Source organism: Dipodomys spectabilis, unplaced genomic scaffold (assembly GCF_019054845.1).
Source record: "Dipodomys spectabilis isolate Male_0828 unplaced genomic scaffold, ASM1905484v1 ptg000021l, whole genome shotgun sequence".
NCBI classification, from domain to species: Eukaryota; Metazoa; Chordata; class Mammalia; order Rodentia; family Heteromyidae; genus Dipodomys; species Dipodomys spectabilis.
In genome coordinates, this window is record NW_024870698.1 from 6049101 (window position 1) to 6072382 (window position 23282).

The 23282-nt window shown below is 40.4% G+C and overlaps 1 protein-coding gene across 2 annotated transcripts in view; it reads right to left on the minus strand.

Annotated features, from left to right (window-relative positions):
• Adgra3 (adhesion G protein-coupled receptor A3) overlaps positions 1 to 23282 on the minus strand; it is a 99767-nt gene that overhangs the window by 25864 nt on the left and 50621 nt on the right. For both annotated transcript variants that reach the window (XM_042674795.1, XM_042674796.1), the window contains exons 8-12: positions 18968 to 19132; positions 14551 to 14752; positions 13400 to 13555; positions 3924 to 4085; positions 666 to 869 (exon numbers count right to left, since the gene is read on the minus strand). In XM_042674795.1, the coding sequence (XP_042530729.1) occupies positions 666 to 869; positions 3924 to 4085; positions 13400 to 13555; positions 14551 to 14752; positions 18968 to 19132 (889 nt within the window). The remainder of the gene's footprint in view (positions 1 to 665; positions 870 to 3923; positions 4086 to 13399; positions 13556 to 14550; positions 14753 to 18967; positions 19133 to 23282) is intronic.

Sequence of the window (23282 nt, forward strand, 5' to 3'; positions counted from 1 at the left end):
CACACAAACTTAATGAAAAGCTGTGTGTCCGTTAGCATACTGGGGTTTGCATTCCCAATACTTCGTGTGGTTTACTGAAACACATTAATTTATACTCCAACTTTATAAGTCCATCAAATTCAAATGCCTTCTCTTTATACGTGTGTGTGTGTGTGTGAGAGAGAGAGAGAGAGAGAGACAAAGAGAGAGAGAGAGAGACATATACTTGCACTTCTTTGCCAAATGCCCTGATATACTGCCTGCCTGATTCAATGCTCAGCCTTAGGCCTGATTTCTCCGTTAACAACAGTGCAACAGCAGGCATGTTGCCAAGGGTCTATAATAGCTCCGGAGGCCCATGAAAATGTTTTAATGTCTCAAAGCTAGGATTCTTTATTTTTAACACAACATTTACATGAAAGAAAATATCCTGATATATACTATTTCCATTTTTTTAATCATTACATGCATAAAAAGTCATTTTAAGTGGGAAAAGGGGACCCAAGAGCAAAAATGCCCAGAGTTATTATATATCTCATCCAAGTATAAAGTTTCTTTAAATCAACAGCAAATATCGCCACCGATCTCACCTCTCCCACCCCTCAGTGAAGTGCTTTAGCTAAGCCAAAGACCTGAGTGTATGCATCACTCCAGGGAGCGTCACACGTCTAGAGAATGTGGTGTACCTTCAGTGCCAGGCTCAGGAATGTGTTGGAGACGTTGCACTTAAAGCTCAGCTGCTTGTCTAGGTTTCCATCGGGGTCCCGCCTCCCATAGTCTGCCAGCCCTGAGCGGTCGGAGGTGGCCACTTTCTGGAACACGGTGCAGGTCATCCCCGTGAATCCGGCTGCCTTGATGACATAGGCTTCCAGAGCAATATTGGGTGAATACTTCAAAAATCAAGCAAAGAGGAGTTAGAAGAGATTTCAAATCCAAATGAAAAGCATTTCCTGAGACTGTTCAAAACCAACCATATGCCTATGAGCCAAAGCAGAGACCTGGAGTTCATACTAAACAAAAAGCATGAAGACAACTGAAAAATACTTCAAAAGTAAGAAAACAAAAGCAAAAATATATCCTAAGATGGAAAGAAGGCCAACAAAAAAGAAAGAGCAAGTTACAAAGACCTGGAAAGTCTGATCTAAACTTCAAGTCAATTAAAAGTAATTTGAGGGCTGTGGCTATACAAACCTGAGTGGTAGAATGCTTTTGCCTAGCACATGTCAGGCCCTAGTTTCAGTACCTAATGATGCAGAAAAGATACAATATTTTTCTAAGTGGAAAAAAATACTGTGAAATTATCTTTCAGGAATCTACAAATTAAAAATGTCAGTCTCTTATTTAGAAAAATGAGTTGGGCAAGCCAGTGGACCCCTTAATCCTAGGGTTCAGGGAACGTGAGGGGAAGCATGAGGACGTGCAACACAATAAAAACCCAACACCGGACACCACAGTCACTTGCTTGGTTCACGGTGAGATCAGATTAACTCTGTATAGTTGGTTCAAAGAATTAAAAACACTGCACAGACTTGCTCCAAAGCTTCACTTCAGAAAAGGAAGGGGAGAGAGAGGCTGGTCCAAATAGCAGGAAATTAACAGATTAAAATAGTAATTTAGATCATTAAAGCTGCCTGGAAGAGATGGCACCTGCCTGCCCCACAGGCTTAGAGGAATTTACGAGTAAGCTGAACATGGGACACCTGCCAGAATATACGACCTGTCAATATCAAAGGCCGCCAGACCCACACTGGAGGACCGCCAGCGGTTCCCATTTGTCACAGACACACCAGAGAGGGTGCAAGAAGTGGCAGGTGACACGCTTCACTTTCAAATACAGCAAGAGGACAAGACTTACTGTAAATTTTAAGAATAAAGCCTCTAGTTGGTTTTTTTTTTAAGGCTCTTTGTAGCCCTGTGCTAAAGGTAAGCCAGTATTCCTAGTATTATATGGACAGTGTCTTCCTTCCCACCCTGTCCCTGTTCCCCCTGGCATGTGAATTTTGGTGCAAAACACTTAAAAACCTATTAGGAACACAGAATATAAATTTATAAATATGAGAGGGTAGCCTTCATGTGATAGAAAATGATTACTGGCTCTGGCTCCCACATTTGAAGAACATGTGTATCAGCTTTTGCCTCACAAATTGCACAATTAGTGTGCATCTTTTATCAAAGACACACACACACACACACACACACACACACACACACACACACACACACACACACACACACACACACACACACACACACACACACACACACACACAGTCAGGCTCCCAGTCTCCTGTCTGTAAGACCTGGAGGATAGAAATTCAAAGGCAGCTTGGGCCAAAAAGTCTGAGACTCCATCTCCAATTAACCAGTAAAAAAGAAAACAGACTAGAGGCATGGCTCAAATGGTAGCGTGTCATCCATGAGGGAACAAGTCAGAGCTTGAGGTTCTGAGCACAAACCATAAAACAACAACAAAACAAACAGCTCAGAGCTCTGACAATCAGCAATGAGCATGGTGCACAGGTGAAATCTCAGAATAAAGACGCCTCCTGTTCGCCTTTTCCTCTGTTGCAGGTACACACATGCCCTTCTTACAGCCATCCCCATCCCTCAGGTGTGCTCGCTTTCCCAGACTTAGTTACCCATGGACAACACAGTTTATACTTCTATCATATCAGAGCGTTATCATTGTTCTATTTTATTCAATTTCTCTTACTGTGACCGATTTAGAATGTGAACTTGATGGGTCCCCATTAAGCTAAGCACATAGAGAGCTATCAGTGGTGTCAGGCCTCCACCGGGGGCTTGGAACACAGTCCAGGGATAAGGGAGGGGAAGAAGCGATAGGAGAAGGTGGTAACTCCTGGGACCTGTCGTCATGGTGACACAGTGTACAGACACCACACCTCTTTATAGTTTACTCTTAGGTCTGAGGTTCATAGGAAGGTGAGCAATTCCTTCAGTGTAGTAATAAGCAAGACAAGGGGATGGGTCCCATCTATCAGTGGCTGTAGACAGGGATGGGAGGATGGGAACAAATGGGTCACAAAATAACAAGATGGGCTCAGGTTAAGTCAAGAATCTGGGAGCAAAACTACTCTGAGTTATGAAGCCGGTAGCTTCTATTTCTTTTTTTTATTTAGGATAGTAATACTAAATGCTATTAAACGGAAGGCACACGGGAAAAATGATCATCATGAATCACATGAATATGAAACCACAGGTGGAACTGGACAATGCTCAACACCACGTGACCCACTGTATAATAGTTAGAAAATAGAAACCATGGGCTAGATCAGAATGTGAGTGTCAAAACAACACATTATTGCCATATTTATTCATGTCTAGAATAAAAAGTAAGCAAAACATTAGGAAATCCCAAACAGTTCAACGTAGCAAAATACAATCTAATGCTATCTAGTTGAGTGACTATCTCAGTTCCTTTCCCCGTACATCCCAAGACCCAGAACAGAACATTAGCTCAGGTACAGCACTGGTGACAACAGTGTTTATTTCTGCCCTCGAAACACTTTTAAAACATCACGTGGTGACCACCATACAGATCATTCTAGCAGTAACTGGAAAATTTTTTACTCAAAGGGAAAATTAACTTTTTTTTTTTCTGCTCAGTCATGGGGCTTGAACTCTGGGCCTGGGCGCTGTCCCTCAGTTCTTCAGCTCAAGGCTAGTGCTCTACCACTTGAGCCACAGCGCCACTTCCAGCCTCTTTTGTTTATGTGGTGCCTCATGCATGAGGGGCAAGCACTCTACCACTGAGCCACCTTCCTAGCCCCCAAATTAACTTTTAAAATGTTTTAGAGAAAGGCATTTTGTACAAGCCAGTGGAAACAGAAAACCCACCACACCCTGGGAGGAGTCCTGGCCCTTTGGGCTGGAGTTGCCCTCAGGGAATCTTTCTTAGAAGCACATGGTATCCCCATACTTACGGTGGAGTACACGTGAGCTCCGCTGGCCAGCCGGTGCGTGGCGATGCGTTGCAGGCACTGAACAATTCTACTGCAGGCTTTCGCTTCCCTCTGTGCCAGCCACAGCACACGTTCATCAGCCAACATGATGTTGCTTGCTATGTCTACCATGACGTCACCTAGCTACCGTGCATGTGGAAGAAAGCAGAAAGACCTTGAGAGCGAAGACCAGCTGTTTGACAAATCAAAATCCTAAAGACACAACTGAGATTTACCTTCTGTCCACATTTCTTTTTAACTTTTTTTGTTTTGGTATGAAACCCCATAGGCGCTTCAACTTCTTCCTCATTAAAACGGCACATTTGATTACAGTCATTTGGCAATACTGAGCTCAGAAAGTACACTCAGTCACAACATTACCAGCAACAAGATTACCATGTGGCATCTCAGTTTAAGTAGAAGGAAGACCATGACCCCAGAACAAAAAGAAAAGACTAACTTCATTTTGCGTATTACCTTTAATTGAACCATTATAAAAAAAATACACAATGAATAACGTTGAAAATTACAGACACATTGAAGTGCTGAAAGTTTTCTGTGTGCACAGTGTACTTCTATCATACCCTCAACCTGGAACTCCTCCTTCCCTGTCTTCCAACTCTGTGGGCTCCATGACACTCAGTGATCAAATATGTGGGTCCTAAGAGGTGCTCACCTCTGCAATGCTTGTTTTGTTTCATGAACTTGGTTTTTACTGGTTTGCTCATACCTTACAGATAACCAAGCCAGCTCACTGGTGACCTTGACTGGAATATCCCACCTCAGTGGACCTCCTTGGGCCAGCTACACAGTGTGTGTAGGGTGGGGGGGGGGGAGAAGGGGGGGGTGGAGAACCAGAGTCACCAAGAGACCAACAAAACAAGAGTAGAGCTTTGGCATGCGGCGGGTCCTCTCACTGTGAAGCCAGCATCAAAGGTGGTCAGCCCCAATGCCAAGCCAGAATGCCATGGCCGTTCTGGAATATGACTTTTGATCATCCCAGAAGATTCCAGGTGAGATTTTCTACCCTGCTTTACACAGCATGTGAACACTCTTCACGATGTGTGGTTATGAGGGCTGCGGTGGTTTGGGAAGAAATTCAGTCCCTGCACTACATACCTGTGGAAATCTAGCAGATCCCCACTGTGGAGCAAGGGGTGGAAACATACAATATAGACCAGCACTTCTGGCAGCAACCAGCACAGGCTAGGCTACATCTCAGCACTCCTGTTCCCTCATTTATAAGTGGGATACCAACAGTTCTGTCTTCTAACCTACGGCTGACCAGATTCTAATACTATCATAAAGTTCCTCAAACAGTGCCTGGTATGCAACAAGCATGCAAAAATGTTGGCACTTTGTGTTGTCATATTGCGCTTTTGTTAAAAACAAAAACATGACAGCCCCCCCTCCACCCAAACAGACCTCATTTGAGATGTTAGGGCAGGCACTTGTGGCTCACACCTGTAATCCTTGCTAGCCAGGAGGCTCAGATCTGAGGATCATGGTTCAAAGCCAGCCCAGGCAAGAAAGTATGAAAGTCTTATCTCCAAGTAACTACTAAAAAGGCCAGAAGAAGAGCTGAGGTTCAAGTGGTAGAGTGCTAGCCTTGAGCAGAAAAGCTCAAAAGCATCACCTAGGCCTCGAGTTCAGGCCTCAGGCATGGGCCTGTCTTCCTACCTTCTTGAAAGCCCTAACACCATACTGGATCTAATTATTAAAGAATTACTGAATCTGAACTATCCTTAAGCTTTTGTCTGTTACTGTGAGAGTCACTTCCCTATTTTATTTCCCTGGTAACAGAGACATCATGCTTTATCTACATTTACACTACTACTCACTGATGCAGACCTCAGGTTGAAGCTAGTAGCCATCAATGGTTATTTACTCAGTGCGTTTCAATATTCACTCTTATGTATTAACTATGTCCATTGACAAGATACTTATTGAGGGCCAAGGTAAGACACAGAGGGTCACAGCAGTGCAGACACAGCAATGAAAAAAAGGCCTATGCTTCCCCTTCCTTCATTGCAGTGATCAAAATCAACATCAGATTTTCAGATTGGCTCATAAGAACATTTTGTATTATCTGCACTAAATAATACGCTTGACTATGGAGCCCTGTATTTAAACCCCTGTACTGCAAAACAGAAGGGGGAAAAATTGCCTCTTATCTACGAAGGTACAGGACTAACAAGCATGAAGGCTTTAGCTGAGAACAAGCAATTTTTCTCATTATTTGACACCAGATGCCTAAGAAGTAAGGCAAGGTACTGATTGTCAAAATATACCCTAGATGATCATAAAGTACAGAACCATAGAGTGGTTCTGTGGCTCGGTTACAGGCATGGCTCTGAATCTGTCCCAGTAGCAAAAAATAAAGAAGGACACAAAAGGATAAGAATGTGTGAACAGTAACCCTGGTTTGAAAAGTATTCCTGAGATCTGACACAGGAAGATAGCATAGAAACTACAGGCGCCATAACAGGCACCACATTTGTCCTTGGCTGCCTTCCCTGAAGGCCACACCGTAGCCAAAAAGGGTCAGAAGGAATCAGACACCTGCTCGTGCACTTGTTACATGAGGACCAACAGAAAACATGCAGGAGGAGGCACTTCATCAAAGATGTGACTAGAAGAAATAGATGCCACTTGAGTAACAACGCTGAGTGCTCCCGTCTGGGACAGGCCAGCATACCTCCCATGGTCTTCTTTAGTAATATGCTGCTTAGAATTTGGGTCAAAATGAGCCCCAAATCATCAGTGAATTTCTGAATTTCTGATCTGTTCTCACACCGAACAGATATTATACAAACTTGAGGGCATTTAATTTTGATGAAGTAGACTACACTTTGGTTTAACACTAAAGACAAAATATTAGTATATCTGCAAATTAAGTAGTCTTGTGGTAAAAATTTAAGTGTATTGCTTACAGATGTCTGAGCAAATTAGATAGTCTCTTTGAGTCCGAGTTTGCTAATCTGCAAAACAGTAAGACCAGGAGCACTAAGAGAAGTGCTGAGAATCTCATTCCAAGATAAAACTAAAGCAAGCTAAGAAACAAAACTCAGAAGACACAAACACACACACACACACAAACATGAATAAAAATCTCTTCATACACCTAGCAGAAATATGAATAAGAAATAGGAATAAGTGCATGCAATGTTTCATGAAAACCCAGTGATTTAAATCTTTCCACCTATGTACATTTACAAACACAGAGTGGCCAGGTGTACTTTGTGAATTCTCCTAAACAGAAAAGCAAGAATTACTGACAGTGTGTGTAGCTGGGAAACATGGAGCAGCTAAGACAGAGCTGAGAATAGAAAAAAGGGACCTATCACCTAAATGTGGTCCCAAGGGTCACATCACAGACCAGTATTATCGTTACTTAAGTTCAAGCAATCTGCGTTATTTTCTTTGAATAAAAATTAAGTAAAAGAATGAGATAATTATCTTGAGGTGTGTTACTCCTGTGGTTACCCAGAGTGAAGGCACTACTCTGTCTTGTAAGTCAAGTTTTAAAAGCACACGGGCAGCACTATTAACGAGTGCCAGTGCCCTCTGTGATGCAGGATGCCACAGTAGGCTCCTCTCAGCAGCTGGCCTGGTTAAAATTCAGTATTCATCGCCAGGACCAGTGGCAAGGATTACAGCTTTGATTTACTGTGGTGCACGGTGAAGAGAATGATGAGTGAAGGTGAGCACAGGAGCATGAGTTACTGAAAGAGACTGAGACTGCCACTGCAGGTACTAGTATCACGTCTCTGGTAGGATGGATCTGGGGTAGCTTAGGAGAAAACCATCACACAGTCACGATCACTCTTTTTTAATTGACAAAGCACAAACAGCAGCAAAGGAAGAAAGAGACAGCAGGAAAAATGCTAGCTGAGGAAAAGCTGGCTCTGTGTGCTTCCACTCAAGGCCGGAGGAAAACTAGAACATTTTCTCAAGGCAGACAAAACAGCCTTGAACAGTTCTGTAGAAGAGCTCTAGTGATAACGGCAGAATTTAACAGACAGCATCCTGATCCAAGTCTTCAAAGCATCCCAAGGAAAAGACTTTGGAATCTGGGTTTTTCTAATTATAAAATTGCACGGGGCTGCTTCCTTTCAGGCTGGCCCTCTGAATGACTCTCCTGAGAAATGTGAAAACAACAGAGGAAAAAAGATTTTCCTTGTAAATGCAGCACTGGGTGCTAAGACAGGAAAATCCCTGTAAGGGCAACAGCAAGCCAGCAGGAATCAGAGCTCAAGCCAGGGATAAAGGCTTGTGCCTATCATCCTCGTTATCCAGGAGGCTGAAATCTGGGAGGCCAGCTTGGGATGACAAATCTGCAAAACTTTTACTTCTAAATAACCAGCACAATGCCAGACTGGAGATGTGCCACAAGTGGCAGATGTCAGCTATGAGCAAAAAAGCTAGGTGAAGGCTCAAGTCCCTGAGTTCAAGCTCTGATATTGCTCTCCAAACATACACACACACCACTACCACCAATAACAATAACAACAACAACAACAACAACCACCTTGCCTGTGAGCTAGGTTCTGACTCAGGTACAGGGACTTGGTCGAGTCATAGGAGACTCACACAGGACACCTGACCACCACTTGGCACAAGCAGGAGCAGTAAAGATTTGCACCTGTCCTGACCCGGGATGAAGTAGAGGTCAAAAAAGGTTTGATGGTTGTTGTTGTTGTTGTTTTTCCCCTCTGACAATATGAAAACACAAGCTGATCTTCACAGAAAGCAAATGTTGGACTGTACATCATTTTTTTGTGGTCTGAAAACCATCACACCTAGAATTATCTTCAAAGTTAGCCTCCAACCTTGGTATTGCTCCCGAGCTATTGAAGAAGTAAAGAAAATTGACACTGACTGTGCCTCAGATTACTCTCACAGAGCCTTTCTCCACTAACATCCAAGGTCCAAACCAAGGGGGAACGAGGAAAAAAAAATACAGAAACCAATAAACCCATTATCATTTGCTGATGTGAACCACAGATAATCAAGTGCAAAACTGTATAAAAGAATTCAGTAATCAAACACAAGTCCACAGATGTAAGAAGCCACAATCAAGAAGAATAGAATGTACATTATACAACTGATGATATTAAAAGAGTTATAGCTTATTTGGGTAACATAATACAAAAGTTCTTTTTATTTTTTTATTGTGAAAATACTGTAGAGGGGTTACAATTACATGGGCAAGATAATGAGTACATTTCTTATCAAGCATTGTAGCCTCCTCCTTTGTTTCCCCTTCCCATCCCCCACCCCCCCCCCCAAGCTGTAAAGTTCGTTTTTGACATAACGACTTGTACATCTCATTGTTGCAATTGGTCCACCTGTATCCCTATTTAAACGATTTGTTTTTCCCCTTCCCCTCCACAAATTATATCGACTTCAAATACAGTGAAAGCAGGGGTTATACTGTGGGGGAGGAACATACAAAGCAACAAAGAAATAATCTTATAAATGTGTTAGAAACAAGCGCATGAATGTAAAAAACATTTGAATACTTATCTTAGGGTTCATTTCCCTAACATCAACTTATCTGATCTTTTCTGCTTGACTCAAGACATATACTAGTTATTGCAAATAAGGGAAACCATGGGACCTATGTTTCTTTGGGCCTGGCTTACTTCACTTAATATAATTTTTTCCAAGCCTTTCCATTTCCTAACAAATGGGGCAATGTCATTCTTAAGTTCTTTTTATTTTATAAAAATAAATGAAAATAACTAATCAGCAATCTCTGTGTTCAACAAAACCTTACTGTTAAATACTCTAGCACTGAGAGTAGAACAAGAGGAGGGAGGGAAGGCAAGCTGATGGAACAAGATGGTGAGTGCTGAAAACTGTTGAAACTAGATGAGAGAAAAACACAGGCATTAGCAATAACATTCTCCACGACTTCTGATATTTTCCAACAGAAAAACAAGTTCTCAGACAGCTCATCTCAAAGGGAAAAAATATTTAATGACCAACATAAAGGGAGAAAATGAAGATATGATGGTGGTTCTTAAAGACATACCTCATGCATCCTTCCCAGCACTACCTGAAACAGCCAGAGGTGATGCCAACTGTCATAACCAGTGCAGAGCTGGTGACTCAGAAAAGGAATGGGGGAGAGTAAGCAAGCTCTGTGAACAACCCTGTAGACCAGTTAAATCTGAGTCAAGCTGTAAGTGACAGATGATATACAGGAGGATAACTGGGTCAAAGAGAGACTCTAGGTCTTTCCAAAACTTAATAAAGTCTAGGAAAAGGTAAATATAAAAGAATCCCAACTGTCAAAACAGAGTGATTACTCTGAAATGAATACCTGAAAGAACTATAAGCTTATAAAAGTTTGTACATAAAAATGTACTAAATGAGCGGGAGGCTGAGGGCTCATACCTGCAATCCTAGCTATTAAGAATCTGAGATCTGAGGACTTCGGTTCAAAGGCAGCCCAAGCTGGAAACTTTGTGAGAGTCTTATCTCCAATAAATACTCAAAGAAGCCAGAAGTGGCACCATAGCTGAAATGGTAGAGTGCTTGCCTGGAGCAAAAGAAGCTCAGGGACAGTGCCCAGGCCCAGAGTTCAAGTCTCAGGTCTGGGAGGAGCACTAAATGAACTTAGAAGTAAACTAGCCTAAGGTGTGTCTTTCATAAAGCAGAAAGCTGAGGCAGAGCACAACAAAAGCATTATAAAACATAACAAATCTACTCCATACATCCGACCTCATCTTCTGAAACAGATATATACCGGCTTTAGGAAAAAACCCACACCAGTGAATATGGAACAGGCCCTATGTTGCCTGACAAACAACTTTCCAGCTGTTTTTAAAAAACCAGTAAGATATACCTTTTAGATTTGGCAGTTTGACATGACAGCTTTCAGTATAATCCTAAGACAGGAGACTGTTCACGAAGTATTGGCTGGGCTCTATCACAGTTTAAATAGCAACTACCTCAGTAGTTCAGTTATGAAATTATCCAAAGCAGAATAACTTGTTGGATGTAATTCAAAAATCAATTTAATTATTTGTCCATCTAAGCAATATTCATTTTAGGCTATCTTAGCATAATTTAACACTGAAGTAATTAACTTAAAATGAAGCCTTGCAGTCTGTAATTTGTTTTGGCTATATTAATAAACAGAGAAAGGTACAGCCTATCATTTCCACAGAATTGAATAGGATGTCAGTCACCACATTATGGGTAATTTATTGAGAATTCCTCCTTTACTTCCGGTCGATCCTGAGTAAGCTGCTGTCACTTGCTTCTGGAACAATCACCAATTATTTTTATGTTAACTGGTGACAGAAATCTCCTTCAAACTAAATTTTTAGATAAATACTCCAGAATTTTTAAAAGAATTTCCTTCTTAGCTTTAGAGATAAGTTAATTTCATTCTCTGTAAAAACCAGACCAAAACTTGCCAATATTTTGTAAAGTCACGTCAAGCCACCTCATTTTAAAAATAAGAAAGGGCCATGTTTAATGATCCTTTAGCTCATGAAATTACATCCATCTCTAGTTCAACAAGACTCTTCCACCTACGGACATACATATCAAGGTATCAGACTGTTCACTGAAGACAGCTAAGCGTGCACCGTGGGCATGCCTGAGAGGTAAGCAAGAATTCCTCACATCAAATAGGTATTATTATTTGGCAACATCTTCAATGCTCACATTCCAAATGTCATCACAATTATTCTAGAAACTCAAAACATCCCACTTACAGGAAGAACTACTAATCATGCAGCAGCTACCCTGTGATTATAATAATTCCAGAGTCAGAATTCAGCCAGCTCCTCCCAGTGCTAAGAAAACTTTTGACAGGAAACAGCCATGGCCCAATGCAATAGAGAAGCAGAGAAAAGGACATTAGAAAGTCAGGGTTTCTGAGTTCAGGTAACAATGCTCTTTCATTACCTAGTGAAGTAGCCAGTTTGTCTGAGTCCCATTTGCTTACACACACACACACACACACACACACACACACACACACTAATCTTCCTTTTATTAATGACCATATCTTAACAAGTAAGGGCCTAACATACCAGGGTCATAGTTGTTTTGGGTTTTGTTTTCCTTTCTTAGTGCCATTCTTGGGGTTTGATCTCAGGGCCTCACTCTCTTGCTTGGCTTTTTCACTCAAGACTGGTGTTCTACCATTTAGCCAAATCTCTACTTCTAAGGGCCATAGTTTTGAAACTTATTATTATTATCAGCATCCCAGATATTTTCGGGTACTATACAGGGTCATGGTTGTAATCCTAGCTACTCTGGAGGCTGGGTTGGACCTGGGGGATTATTTTATTGAAGTCAGCCCAGGCAGAAAAGTCAATAAGATTTCATCTCCAATTAACCATTAAAAAACCAGGCTAGAGTTATAGCTCGAGTAGTAGAGTGCCAGCCATAAACAACAGTGGGGGATCCTGAATTCTTCAAGCACTGGTACCCAGAAACAAATGTGTAATACCAGCAAATATTGTACACACAAAAAAAGAATCAAATAAGTTAGGAAAATAAGGCAGACTATTTATCCACTGGCTACACTAGTGGATCTGGGATATTTAAGCTGTGTTCATCACAGCTGTACCTGGAGGGTGACATGGACCAGAACACGAATGGGCAAGGGCAGCAGGGCTCCTGGGATCTGCCTGTTCTGGGGCTCATCCCGCTGTGACCCCTGGACAAATGACACATAATTCTCACTGGGTTTCTGCCTTTGACTTGACCCCAGGTTCTTCTTCCCCCGACATTATTGTCTTGTAAGAGAGACAGAAGAAATCAGCATATATAACATTCTCACACAGCTCCACTCATGCAGCTTAATAAAACATTTAACTCTCTCTTAAAAATTACTGAGAGCTTTAAAAAAATGCTGCTCATTCATTATGCAATCTGTGGAGGGTTATTATTTGCCTTAAAGGTTACCATGTTGAAAAATGGAGCTTTAACATGACCCTACTTTGAGTTTTTGACTGTAAATGGTATATACTTCCGTAACATTTTGATACGTGTATACATGCTGAAATCAGGGAAAACCTCCTTATCTTAATTATCATTTCATGATAACTTCCATATGTTAATTTAGGCTTCAAAAGACTTCCTAAACAGTCATTTCTCCAGGACATTATGTAAGAAAGTAGGTAGTTTACAACAAGATCTGGGTAACTAAACATCATGTAAAGAAGAACGATGGCTGTGTCAGTAAGATACATTCCAGAAGGCCAAAATACACAGCAATAAGCCCCAGCCTAGAATGGATGCTGCTTTCTTTCTCACTATGTCGGCCGCTGCTGTGTCCCAGTCCCTCAGTGATTAACAACGGGTGGTTCACCTCAGTCTCCCAACAGCATCAGGTCAAGGACAGGCTTTATAAGCACAGACTCAATTCTGTGCTAATATCATTTTTGACACCACACGCTACACATCTGAACACGAAAAAGAAATACCTCTTTTGATTTTTCCTCTTTGGTAAATCTTCCAAATTTTTCTATCATTTCAGCTACGAATATGACATCCATTTTATCAGAGAAGTTGGCTGCTTCCACAGTATAAGCCAGCAGTTGCCGAGCTGTGGCTACTGCGTTGGTAAGATTGAGCGGCATCTGCAGAGAAAGGCAAACAGAGCTCTGAGCTAACATCTCCAGACCACATCTCCAGGCCTGAGCTTTCCACTGCTGATATGGTGGTGATACCATATCAGGTTATTCATCACAACCTGAAAATGCTGCTTCAAACTCAAAGAAATCGGAATTTTGAAGAACACTAATTTGGGGGACTCCTTTTAAACTTGGAACGAAATAAAACAACACCTAAAACCACTTCTAGTAAATACATTACACTATCTACCTCCTCTTCTCAGCTTATCTAAATTCCACTCACGCCTTACTCACTATTGCTCAGGAAAGCCTTTCCCTGGGTCTTCTTGCTGGCAGTGATCAATCCTGTGTCTCCTGGAACTCTGACTGAACAACCACTTTCTGAGTACTTATCTTTACTACTATGCAACCTGGTAATGTTTTATGTCTGCTTATACACTGACTTAAATCCTGACTTAGCACCAACCAAGGTGGAAAGGGGAAACTACTGCTAAGAAGCTGAGTAAGTCATCTGCCTTCTTGTGGTTTACTGTCTGTTAATGTTAACAAAGATGTCCTAATGCAAAAGACAGTAAATAGAAAGGTAATTGAACAGATATTTTAAAAGACGATTTTTGGCAGAGGATTATTAAAGGAAACAAAGATGTGGCTTTCCACATGATGTGGGAGGACCGCTAGGAATCAGTGTGGTGGACACAGATGATCGTGTTGCTTTAGGAGCAGGCAAGTGACTGGAAAGGATGTAATAAGGCACCTGATCCTAGAGAAAGATAAATCAGCTGAAGAGCTTAAATCTTTATACTTAAAAAACTGTGTGTATGGGGTGGGGGAGAACAATGGGGAAGGGGTAACAAGTTAGACAAGAAATATATTCACTACCTTATGTATGTAACTGTAACCCCTCTGTACATTACCTTTTTTTTAAGTGTGTGTGTGTGTAGCTTGACTATCATGTTTTTATTCATCACCTCACTAACTAGGTAGGAACATTTTCTAGTTACCTGGTTGAACATGTAAAGAACTCTAGTAACATCATTTGCATACTGGCAACGAGAATAGTCATCATCAGCCCAAAAGCCTCCTCTGTCACATCTTCGCCAAGCCTTTCTCTCATCCTGTGGGGTGCCGGGATAGATCCCACTGCCATGGGTGTTCCGGGAACACTGAAGATAGGCTGTAATGCCTGCCAAAGTTCTGGGCCATCTGGAGAGATGAAGACAAAAGGGTATGAGCAAACCTAGAATAAGAGAGGACATCAAGTACAGTGACATGGAGCAGAGACTGAGGATGTGTGCATAGTCAAGAGACAAACCAAGAAGTCGACAAAACTCCTTGAAGATAAGGATCATACAATTACATATTTTTTCTAAAATAAAGTTCTAAAATCTTCTCAGTAGTGTTACAAAGGAACAATGTGACTGCATCATCCTCAGGGAAATAGAAAAAAAAACTAGAGCAACAGATGATTTTTGTTCACCTGTTTTAGTACACATTACTGCATCCTTGGCCTTTATGACACTAGGCTTTTGTCCATTAAATAGAATCTGGCCATTTGCATGAGTAGGGTTAGGCTATATGACAAACAAAGGAGCAAGACTCCAATCCTTAGCGAGAAGTGCCTGAAGACTAGGCTCATTCATGGTTTGGGAAGCTGCAGGATTAAATTAACTAGTTAATGGTCAGTTACTAACTAGTAAGTCTGGTTTACTGGTAAACCCCTGCTTTATTCCTGGAGGCCAAGAGTTTGGTACATGTGAAATAGAGAGGGTCTATGCCGCAGACCGGCTCTGTTGGGATGACAGAGGACACCTAGTGGAGGAACTGGAATAGGTGGGGAGATAGCAAACAGACAACTCACACACAAGAGGAGTGGATGCTGAGTGCGATTTAATGCAGAGGATAACAAGCTTTTATAGCAAAGTCTCCATGAGAAAGGGCAAAAGGTTACACAATCTTGCTGCAAGGCTTTGTTCTTAGGTGGTCACCAGCTGATCGCCTGATCTTGTTTTTTGGATGATGAGCTATGACGTTAGGCACTTGTTTTCAGCTTTACCTCTATTTTTAAGAAATACTTGGGGCTGGGAAGGTGACTCAGTGGTAGAGCACTTGCCTTGCATGCATGAGGCCCTGGGTTCGATTCCTCAGCACCACATAAGCAAAAAGAAAAAAGCCGGAAAGTGGCGCTGTGGCTCAAGTGGTAGAGTGCTAGCCTTGAGCTGAAGAGCTGAGGGATAGCGCCCAGGCCCAGAGTTCAGGCCCCAGGTTCGGAACCAAAAAAAAAAAAAGAAATACAATGGGTTTCGATGTTTATTACCTATTAACCATTAACCAGAGCATATGGGCAAGGTGCTGAACAGAAAGGCATGAACTCTAGTACTTCATAGTTACTTTTGTTTAGTTTCGTACTTTATACGTTTCAAATCTTTTCTAAGCAATTGTGCTTCTTTGCCATTTTTTAGAGGGTCCCCAATTTGTGGCCAAAAATCATGATATTCAGTATACTTAGTTAAATCTGGCCATATAAGCTCATAGTGTCTTTTCTGTAACCCTTTCACATAATCGTTTACTCTTTTCTATAGAGGCCTTAACTGTCTCATAAGATCTTTCTTGTTCCTTCTTTAATAGTAAGCACCAAGGAGACCTAGATCTAGCAAGTCTCTCAGTAAATGAGAGTAACATGAAGTTCTTTCTCCTAAGTAGTTTACCCAACAGTTGCCATCCTTATCATACACACCTGTTAAAGGCTATGGATCTGGGGGAAGTCTTTGGGGTCCTCTAGATAATGGAGGATCCCACCATTTTCCTCTGATAAGCCATTGCCACCTTCCATCTACCAACTTTTTAGGAATCTTATTTAGCTTCTGGTCTAAATATCCCTCTACATCTTTCTTATCTACAGGATATCTATATGAATCTATTGTATATGATTTAGAATTAAAGGAAAGTCTCCAGTAGCCATACACTCTTTCTGCTCTAGCCATGCCTACAGCTTCTTGTAAATCTCTTACAAACAATTCCTTTTGCTGAAGTGACGTTATGAAACCCCCAATACTTTTATATTTACTTATAACTTGTCTACTAGCCTCCATAAGAGGGGCTTTCAGGGTAGCACTTAACTCTGGTGAGTTAGTCATATTCTCAAGACACTCATCAGATGTTGGAGTCCTCAACACTTTTAAGAAAGAGCCTTGAATAAGGGAACATTGAGCATGAGTAAGTATAATAAGCAAATAAGCAGCAGGAACAGTAAAAGATTAATAGGCGCTCCTATACAGCGAAGAAAAGAAAAACAGCAACACATCTTTCCCAGGGGCTTGCCAGCCTTTTCCAGGAGGTAGGCCCCATTCTCAGATCTGAAAGCAGGTTTCCCATGCTAAGCAGACTCCACCGGAGTAGGCATGGCAGGTCTATATGAGGTGCCTCTAGGAATAAAAAGCTTTGGGTGCTGAGTCTCCACTGGGCCTCCCTGAGTAGAAACAGTATGCTTCCACTCCTACTCCTACTGTAGCAGCAGACTGTCTGTGACCCCTCCAGCACCCGAGAAGCCTAAACATGTTTATATTCCAATAAAATTTTATTTGTGGACCCTGGGGGGGGGGAGTGGCGTGGGAGGGAGGAAGATGCTACACATGGATGTCTTTTCCCCTAATAATTCACCTAAGTCATGTACCTCAGCATATATGTTATTTGTGAGTACTTCTCTAGGCCAAGTCCTCTAAGTGCTTCTAGCAAACTTCTGATCAAGGTAGAGTCTTAAAGACCTCTAGCACAGCACATAACAGAATCGATGAGGTAAGAGCTACCCACACAAACCTGTAGACATGGCCAATACCCCTTGGGGCAAAGAATGCTTTATTACCAGAGCTCTAATTCTCTAAAATTGGAAAGGCAATTAAGCATATTTAATACAAGTTACAACTGACACATAATAGAGAAGCTGCTAAATTATACTATCAATCACATCAAAATATAATTCATTACCAAAAACTACAAAGACAGATCAAGCAACACTAAACCAAATCTTAAAAATGCAGTGAGAGTTCAATTTTAAAACATCTTAAGGAGTACCAAACAATAAATAATTCATTAAGCAGTTAAATATTTTGTTGTTTCTATTTCAAAAAATATGAAACACTCAAAAATACAAGTAAAATAGAAAATTCCCTGTAAAGCATCAGATGATTCACAGATGTTGACTATCACAAAACTACTGGTGTTATCCATTGCACTAAGCAAGACATATAAATGTAGATCAATGCTTTGGGGCTTTTTTGTTTTGAGACAGGTTCTTGCTATATATCAAGGGTAGCCTTGAACTTGCTATGTAGTCTAGGCTTGCTTCAAATTCTCAATCCTTCTTTCTGCTTCCTGAGAATGAGGACCACAGGTGTTAATGCACAATAAATGCTGAGTGCTATATGCTAATATCAAAAGTCACGTAGAGATAATCATCTGTCTGTCTGCCTATAGAAAAACAACAGTAGAAGGCATGCAGAAGATGTACTTATTGCTTTTTCTCCCTGGATTGGAGGATTAATATCAAACAGTTGTCTTAATAATAACACACTGGTGTTACAGTCAAGAGGAGGCAACAGAACCCAAAAGAGAAAATGCACTCAATCTTATGCTACTTAAAAGGGCCATCATTTTTTTTTTTTTCATTTTACCAACTGTAAATTCATTACTCAAATCTTGGGAGATAATATTACTAGCCTATCCACAGATGTGTAAAGCAATTTTGGACATGAGGAGAAACTAAGGAGTAAGTTGTTAACTTAGACACCTTCCAAACTTCGCACTAAAAACAATTTATCTCCTTCTGCTTAACTCAGAATCCAGCAGACAACCCTGGGATCACAATGGCTCTGAATGTTCCAGGCTCCTAAAGGCTTTTATTTATCCAAGCCCTTCTCATTTAACAGAACTGAATAGGGGAAGGAAATTAGATATGCATCTCTCCAATTATGATGTCTAATCAACCATCAGTAGTTAGAGATTTGGCAATACAAAACTCTCCAAAGTTCATTTGTAAAAGCCTCCTGAAACAAAGGCCCTATCATTAACCTGTCTGAATCCTCCACTGTATCAACAAAAGATCAAAACTACTGTTCTAAAGTGGTAGGTTCTAACTCTTACAACAAAGGCATTTCTCAGAAATATCTCTTTCAGAGATTCCTGTTAACAGGTCTGAAATAAAGTTCAGGCATCTTTTCATTCTAAAAGGAAATCCTTGGAGAAACACATACAGATACTGACAGATAGACAAAGACAAAGACAGGCACAGATACAGACACATACATATATACATGCACACATGAACACAAATACCTCATCGTTTATTCCTGAGAACGGGAGTCCGTTTATATGCCTTTAGGAATAACAGAGTCAGGAGAAATCAGACTTCTCCTTCTCACTGACCTGAAATCACCTTTGTTGTTTACCACCCTCTCTGGCGGGCAATACTGTGCAGAGCTTTCCAACACCACAATATCCACAGTTCTCGTATTGTTACCACGTTTGGTCTGGACATGGCAGCCCCAATTTCCCGTAGATCCAGCCTGAATATTAGAAATGGTTAGGGCACTGCATAAAAAAAATAAATTAAAAGGAAAGAAAGAAAATGTGATTAGGCAAAAAGAGAGATAATGTAGGTTGCAATTATTCATTTGCCAAATATGTCTGAATGTACACAGAGAGCCAAGTACTTGCTAGATAGAAAAAGGAACAAGAAACATACTCATTACCTTACTCATGTAACTGTAACCACTTTGTACAGCATCTTTACAATAAAATAAAATTTTTAAAAAAAAAAGGACAACCAGTACACGAAAGGAGCCTATCCTTTAAGTCACACAGGGGAGGGAAGAGGTCCACAGAACGCAGTGACAAGGGCAGTGAGGAATGAGAATCAAGATCAAGGTTTCACAGGTGTTAGACTACACCTCTGGCGAGGGTGGATAGGGTTGCGGGGAGGGGTAGTAAGAGGGAAAGCAATAGGAGCAGCTGGTAGAACATGTTTCCTGCAAAATACCACCTTACCAAAGACTGAGTAACATGATTCAAGCCCAAAGAAAATACTACTATGAAGTATGTAAATTACTATTATGTAGTATGTAACTCAGAATATATTCGAGGTGAAGCATTTTGTGGAAAACGGGTAACATGAGAAACAACCAGATAAATCTCTACAAAGACTTAGTAAATGACCAACTAATGTTTTCACAAAGTAAGTTTCTAGGTAGAGCATGTTTACGTTTATAAAATAGCTGTATTTCTACTGTCAGTAAATCCCATTTTTAAGATCAAATTATAATTCTCTAATAGTAAAGAGTAAATGTCAAAACCTTCAATTAACCTCTACTCTTACAAAGGACCCCATTATGCCTTGCTGTTAGACCTACACAAATGATAAGAAATAATTAGACATAAAGCGTGTAGCATTTAATTACCTTATAAAAGTATGTATTGAGGTTAATACACATTTGTCTGGTCCCCTAAATCACTAAGGACTACAACAAACATGCAAATAAAAACTGAACCATCAAAAAACAATTATCTTTACTATGTTAGGAAAATGAGCCAATAACTTAACAAATATTTTCAAGATGGAGAGACAAAAAAATATTTGATAAGTTATACAGCCAGAAAGCTAATCTACATTCTACTTCCTGTAGCTGTATTAAACTACGAAGAAGTATACAGAAATTCTGACAAAGGGAAGAATCTTTCCTTGACCTAGAGGTTCCCAAACTTTCTCAGTTCCAGTGCCTTTACTGACTGACACTTTTAACTTTCATGGCACCTCAATCCCAAAAAGGTTTTCCATGGCAGCTGCAATTAAATCTTAAAATTAAAACCTTTAACCTTAAAACTGTGTACCTAAGTGGAACTGTGGTTCAAGTGGTAGAGTGTTAGCCTTGAGCAAAAACAGCACCCCAGCTCTGAATTCTCTCCCCCACCCCCACAATGGCACAAAATAAACAACAACTACCCAAAAAACCCCTGTATCTAACCAGGGGTGATAAGATATAACTCATAAGTCTGAGAAAGAAGGATCACAAGTTCAAGTCCAGCCTGACATACACAGAGACATGTTGTCTCAAACACCAAACAGACACAATCCAGTGCCAGGGGCTCATGCCTGGAGTCCTAGCTATTCTGCAGGCTGAGATCTGCTTACACATAAAAGCATACAAGATGTCATTTCCAATTAACATGCAAAAAGCTAAGCTGTAAATGTGGCTCAGTGGTAGAGCAATAGCCAAGCAAGCAGTAGCCAAGCAAGCTTTGAGCAAGCAGTAGGCCCACAGTTCAAGCCCCAGTACTGGGGAAAACATAGTAGCAATTCGAAAAATATAGTGGCAATATATATATATATATATACACACACACACACACACACACACACACACACACACACACACACACACACACACACAAATACATATATGTATATATATTTAATAAAAATAATGAAATTGTAAAAATAGTGTTTTTCTTCACTTGTACTTAAGCACAATGACTTCCAAATGGGATCTGACTGTCTGTTGGATATTCCGAAAATACAAAAACCTCATGTTCTGATCAGATAAGTGTGCCCTGGTTCTTGCTCACTGTGGTTTTCAAACAATCCTCAGTGTGGACTTAGACTCCATCAGAGGGAAGCAGCATGGCGCTAGCAGTCATGGACAATTACTAAGGATAGGAGTTCCACTTGAATCGAGATCAGCACGATCTCCTCAAACTCTTCCATAGCATCTCTGAGGCTCCACTGTGGTGTTCCAGGGCCTGCCAGGACCCTTTGGAGATCATGACTATTACGTATTTTGCAAACGTTTTTTTGTGGCTAAGTGTTAGCAAAACTTTGAATGCCTAGAAGCAATCAATGCAACCAAATTTCTAGAAATAATCCAGATAGCTGCTCTGGAGATTTAAAGAGATTGAAGAAAAAAGAAAAAGCCACTATTTTTGATTTTCTATCAAAACCACAATCGCTATGCTGAAAATGAACTATACAACTTGTGGGTGGGGATGGGAGGGAAAAACGGAAGAGAGTGAAGGAAAGGGTGACACTGCCTAAAAAGACTTGTACTCTTTACCTGACTTTTGTAACTGTAACCCCTTTGTACATCACCTTAATAAGAACAGTATTTTTTTTAAACACACAATCACTGATGTACATGGATGAAAGATCAACTACTGAGGAGACCATTCAGGAGCTAGCATAATCTCACATTGTCCTCCTTACTGATAGCATATATCCTATCTCAGCATCACTCTGGGGTTCGCTGGGGAGAGGATTCCAAAGACTTCATCTAAAAGGTTTCCCCTTTGGTCAAATGTCCCTACCAACAACATTAGGCTAAGCTGTTATTTTTTATTTGGGGGAGGAGACTTGAACTCAAGGCCTGGGTTCTGTCCCTAAGCTCTTTCTTTCTTTCTTTCTTTTTTTTTGCTCAAAGTTAGAACTCTACCACTTGAGCCATAGCTCCACCTTTGTTTTTTTTTTTTAGTAATTAATGTAAGATAAAAGTATACAGTTTCATGCCTAGCTGGCTTCAAACTGTGATCTTCAGATCTCAGCCTCTGGGTAGCTACGATTAAAGGGCATGAGTTACTGGCATCTGGCTTAGTTGTTATTCTTAAAAGTAAAAATTTTATACTGATATAAAGAATTCAGCTTAACGAAGAATAATCTACAGAAATGAATTTTTAAAGTAAAACCATTTACTTGGTGTTCCAAAGTTAGACATTTAAATTAATCACAGCTCTTTTGCTGTTGTATTGTCAATTAAATTATCTATAATTGTACTGCTTAAAAGTGTATAATTTGATTAATTTGGACATATGTATATGTCTACAATTATCAGCACAGTAAAAATAATGAAACTGAATTTATCATCTGTAACCATCTTATTCCCTAATAAGGGAATTCTGCTTCAGGTAATGGTCAGGCAGCTCACAAATAAGAAGCCACTTTTCCTGCAAATAGAAATGACACTCTCTAGCAAACTGATAACTTAATTTGGACACATGGGAACTCAAAAGCAGGCAGAAACAAAAGAAGAATCAACACTGGGAAGAAGGATGGCCACATTCCCTTTGTAATGACTTCCATCCAATGGCAGGCTCCCCTTAAACAAAAATTCCGTATCTTACAAGCTTGAAAAGCGAGGATAGAGGTAAGAAGGAAACTCACCAGAAGCCCAGACCCTACACACAAAATCCACTTGGATCTCTTACGGATAGATGAACTATAAACACAGGTACTGTGTTTATAGTACTTTTGCCAACTTTTCCAATATGGTGAGTGTATCATCATGTCTGAGATATGACCCAACATCACTACTAGACAAGTAAACAATTAAATAATATATAGTAAAGTATCAGCTATAGTCAAAAGAAAAGTAGTCAGTCATAAGGATTCATATGCTAGACTCAGAGGATAAGGATTAAAAGCAGCTGCTCTAAATATTAGAAGACATACATGAAAATATGCTTCTAACAAGCAGGGAAGAAGTCCCAAGAAAGAAATTATAAAATAGAAAATTCAACCCTAGAAGTTTCAAGAACTAAATCTCAATTCAGAGAATCTTTACTTTCTCGGCAGTATTTTATTGCATCCCACTCTAATTATATATTCTAATTATATGCCCTTTTTTTTCTTTTTACAGTTTACAAAGCTCATTCAAATTAACTAATTTGATGCCCACACACCAATCATGGAGTTGGC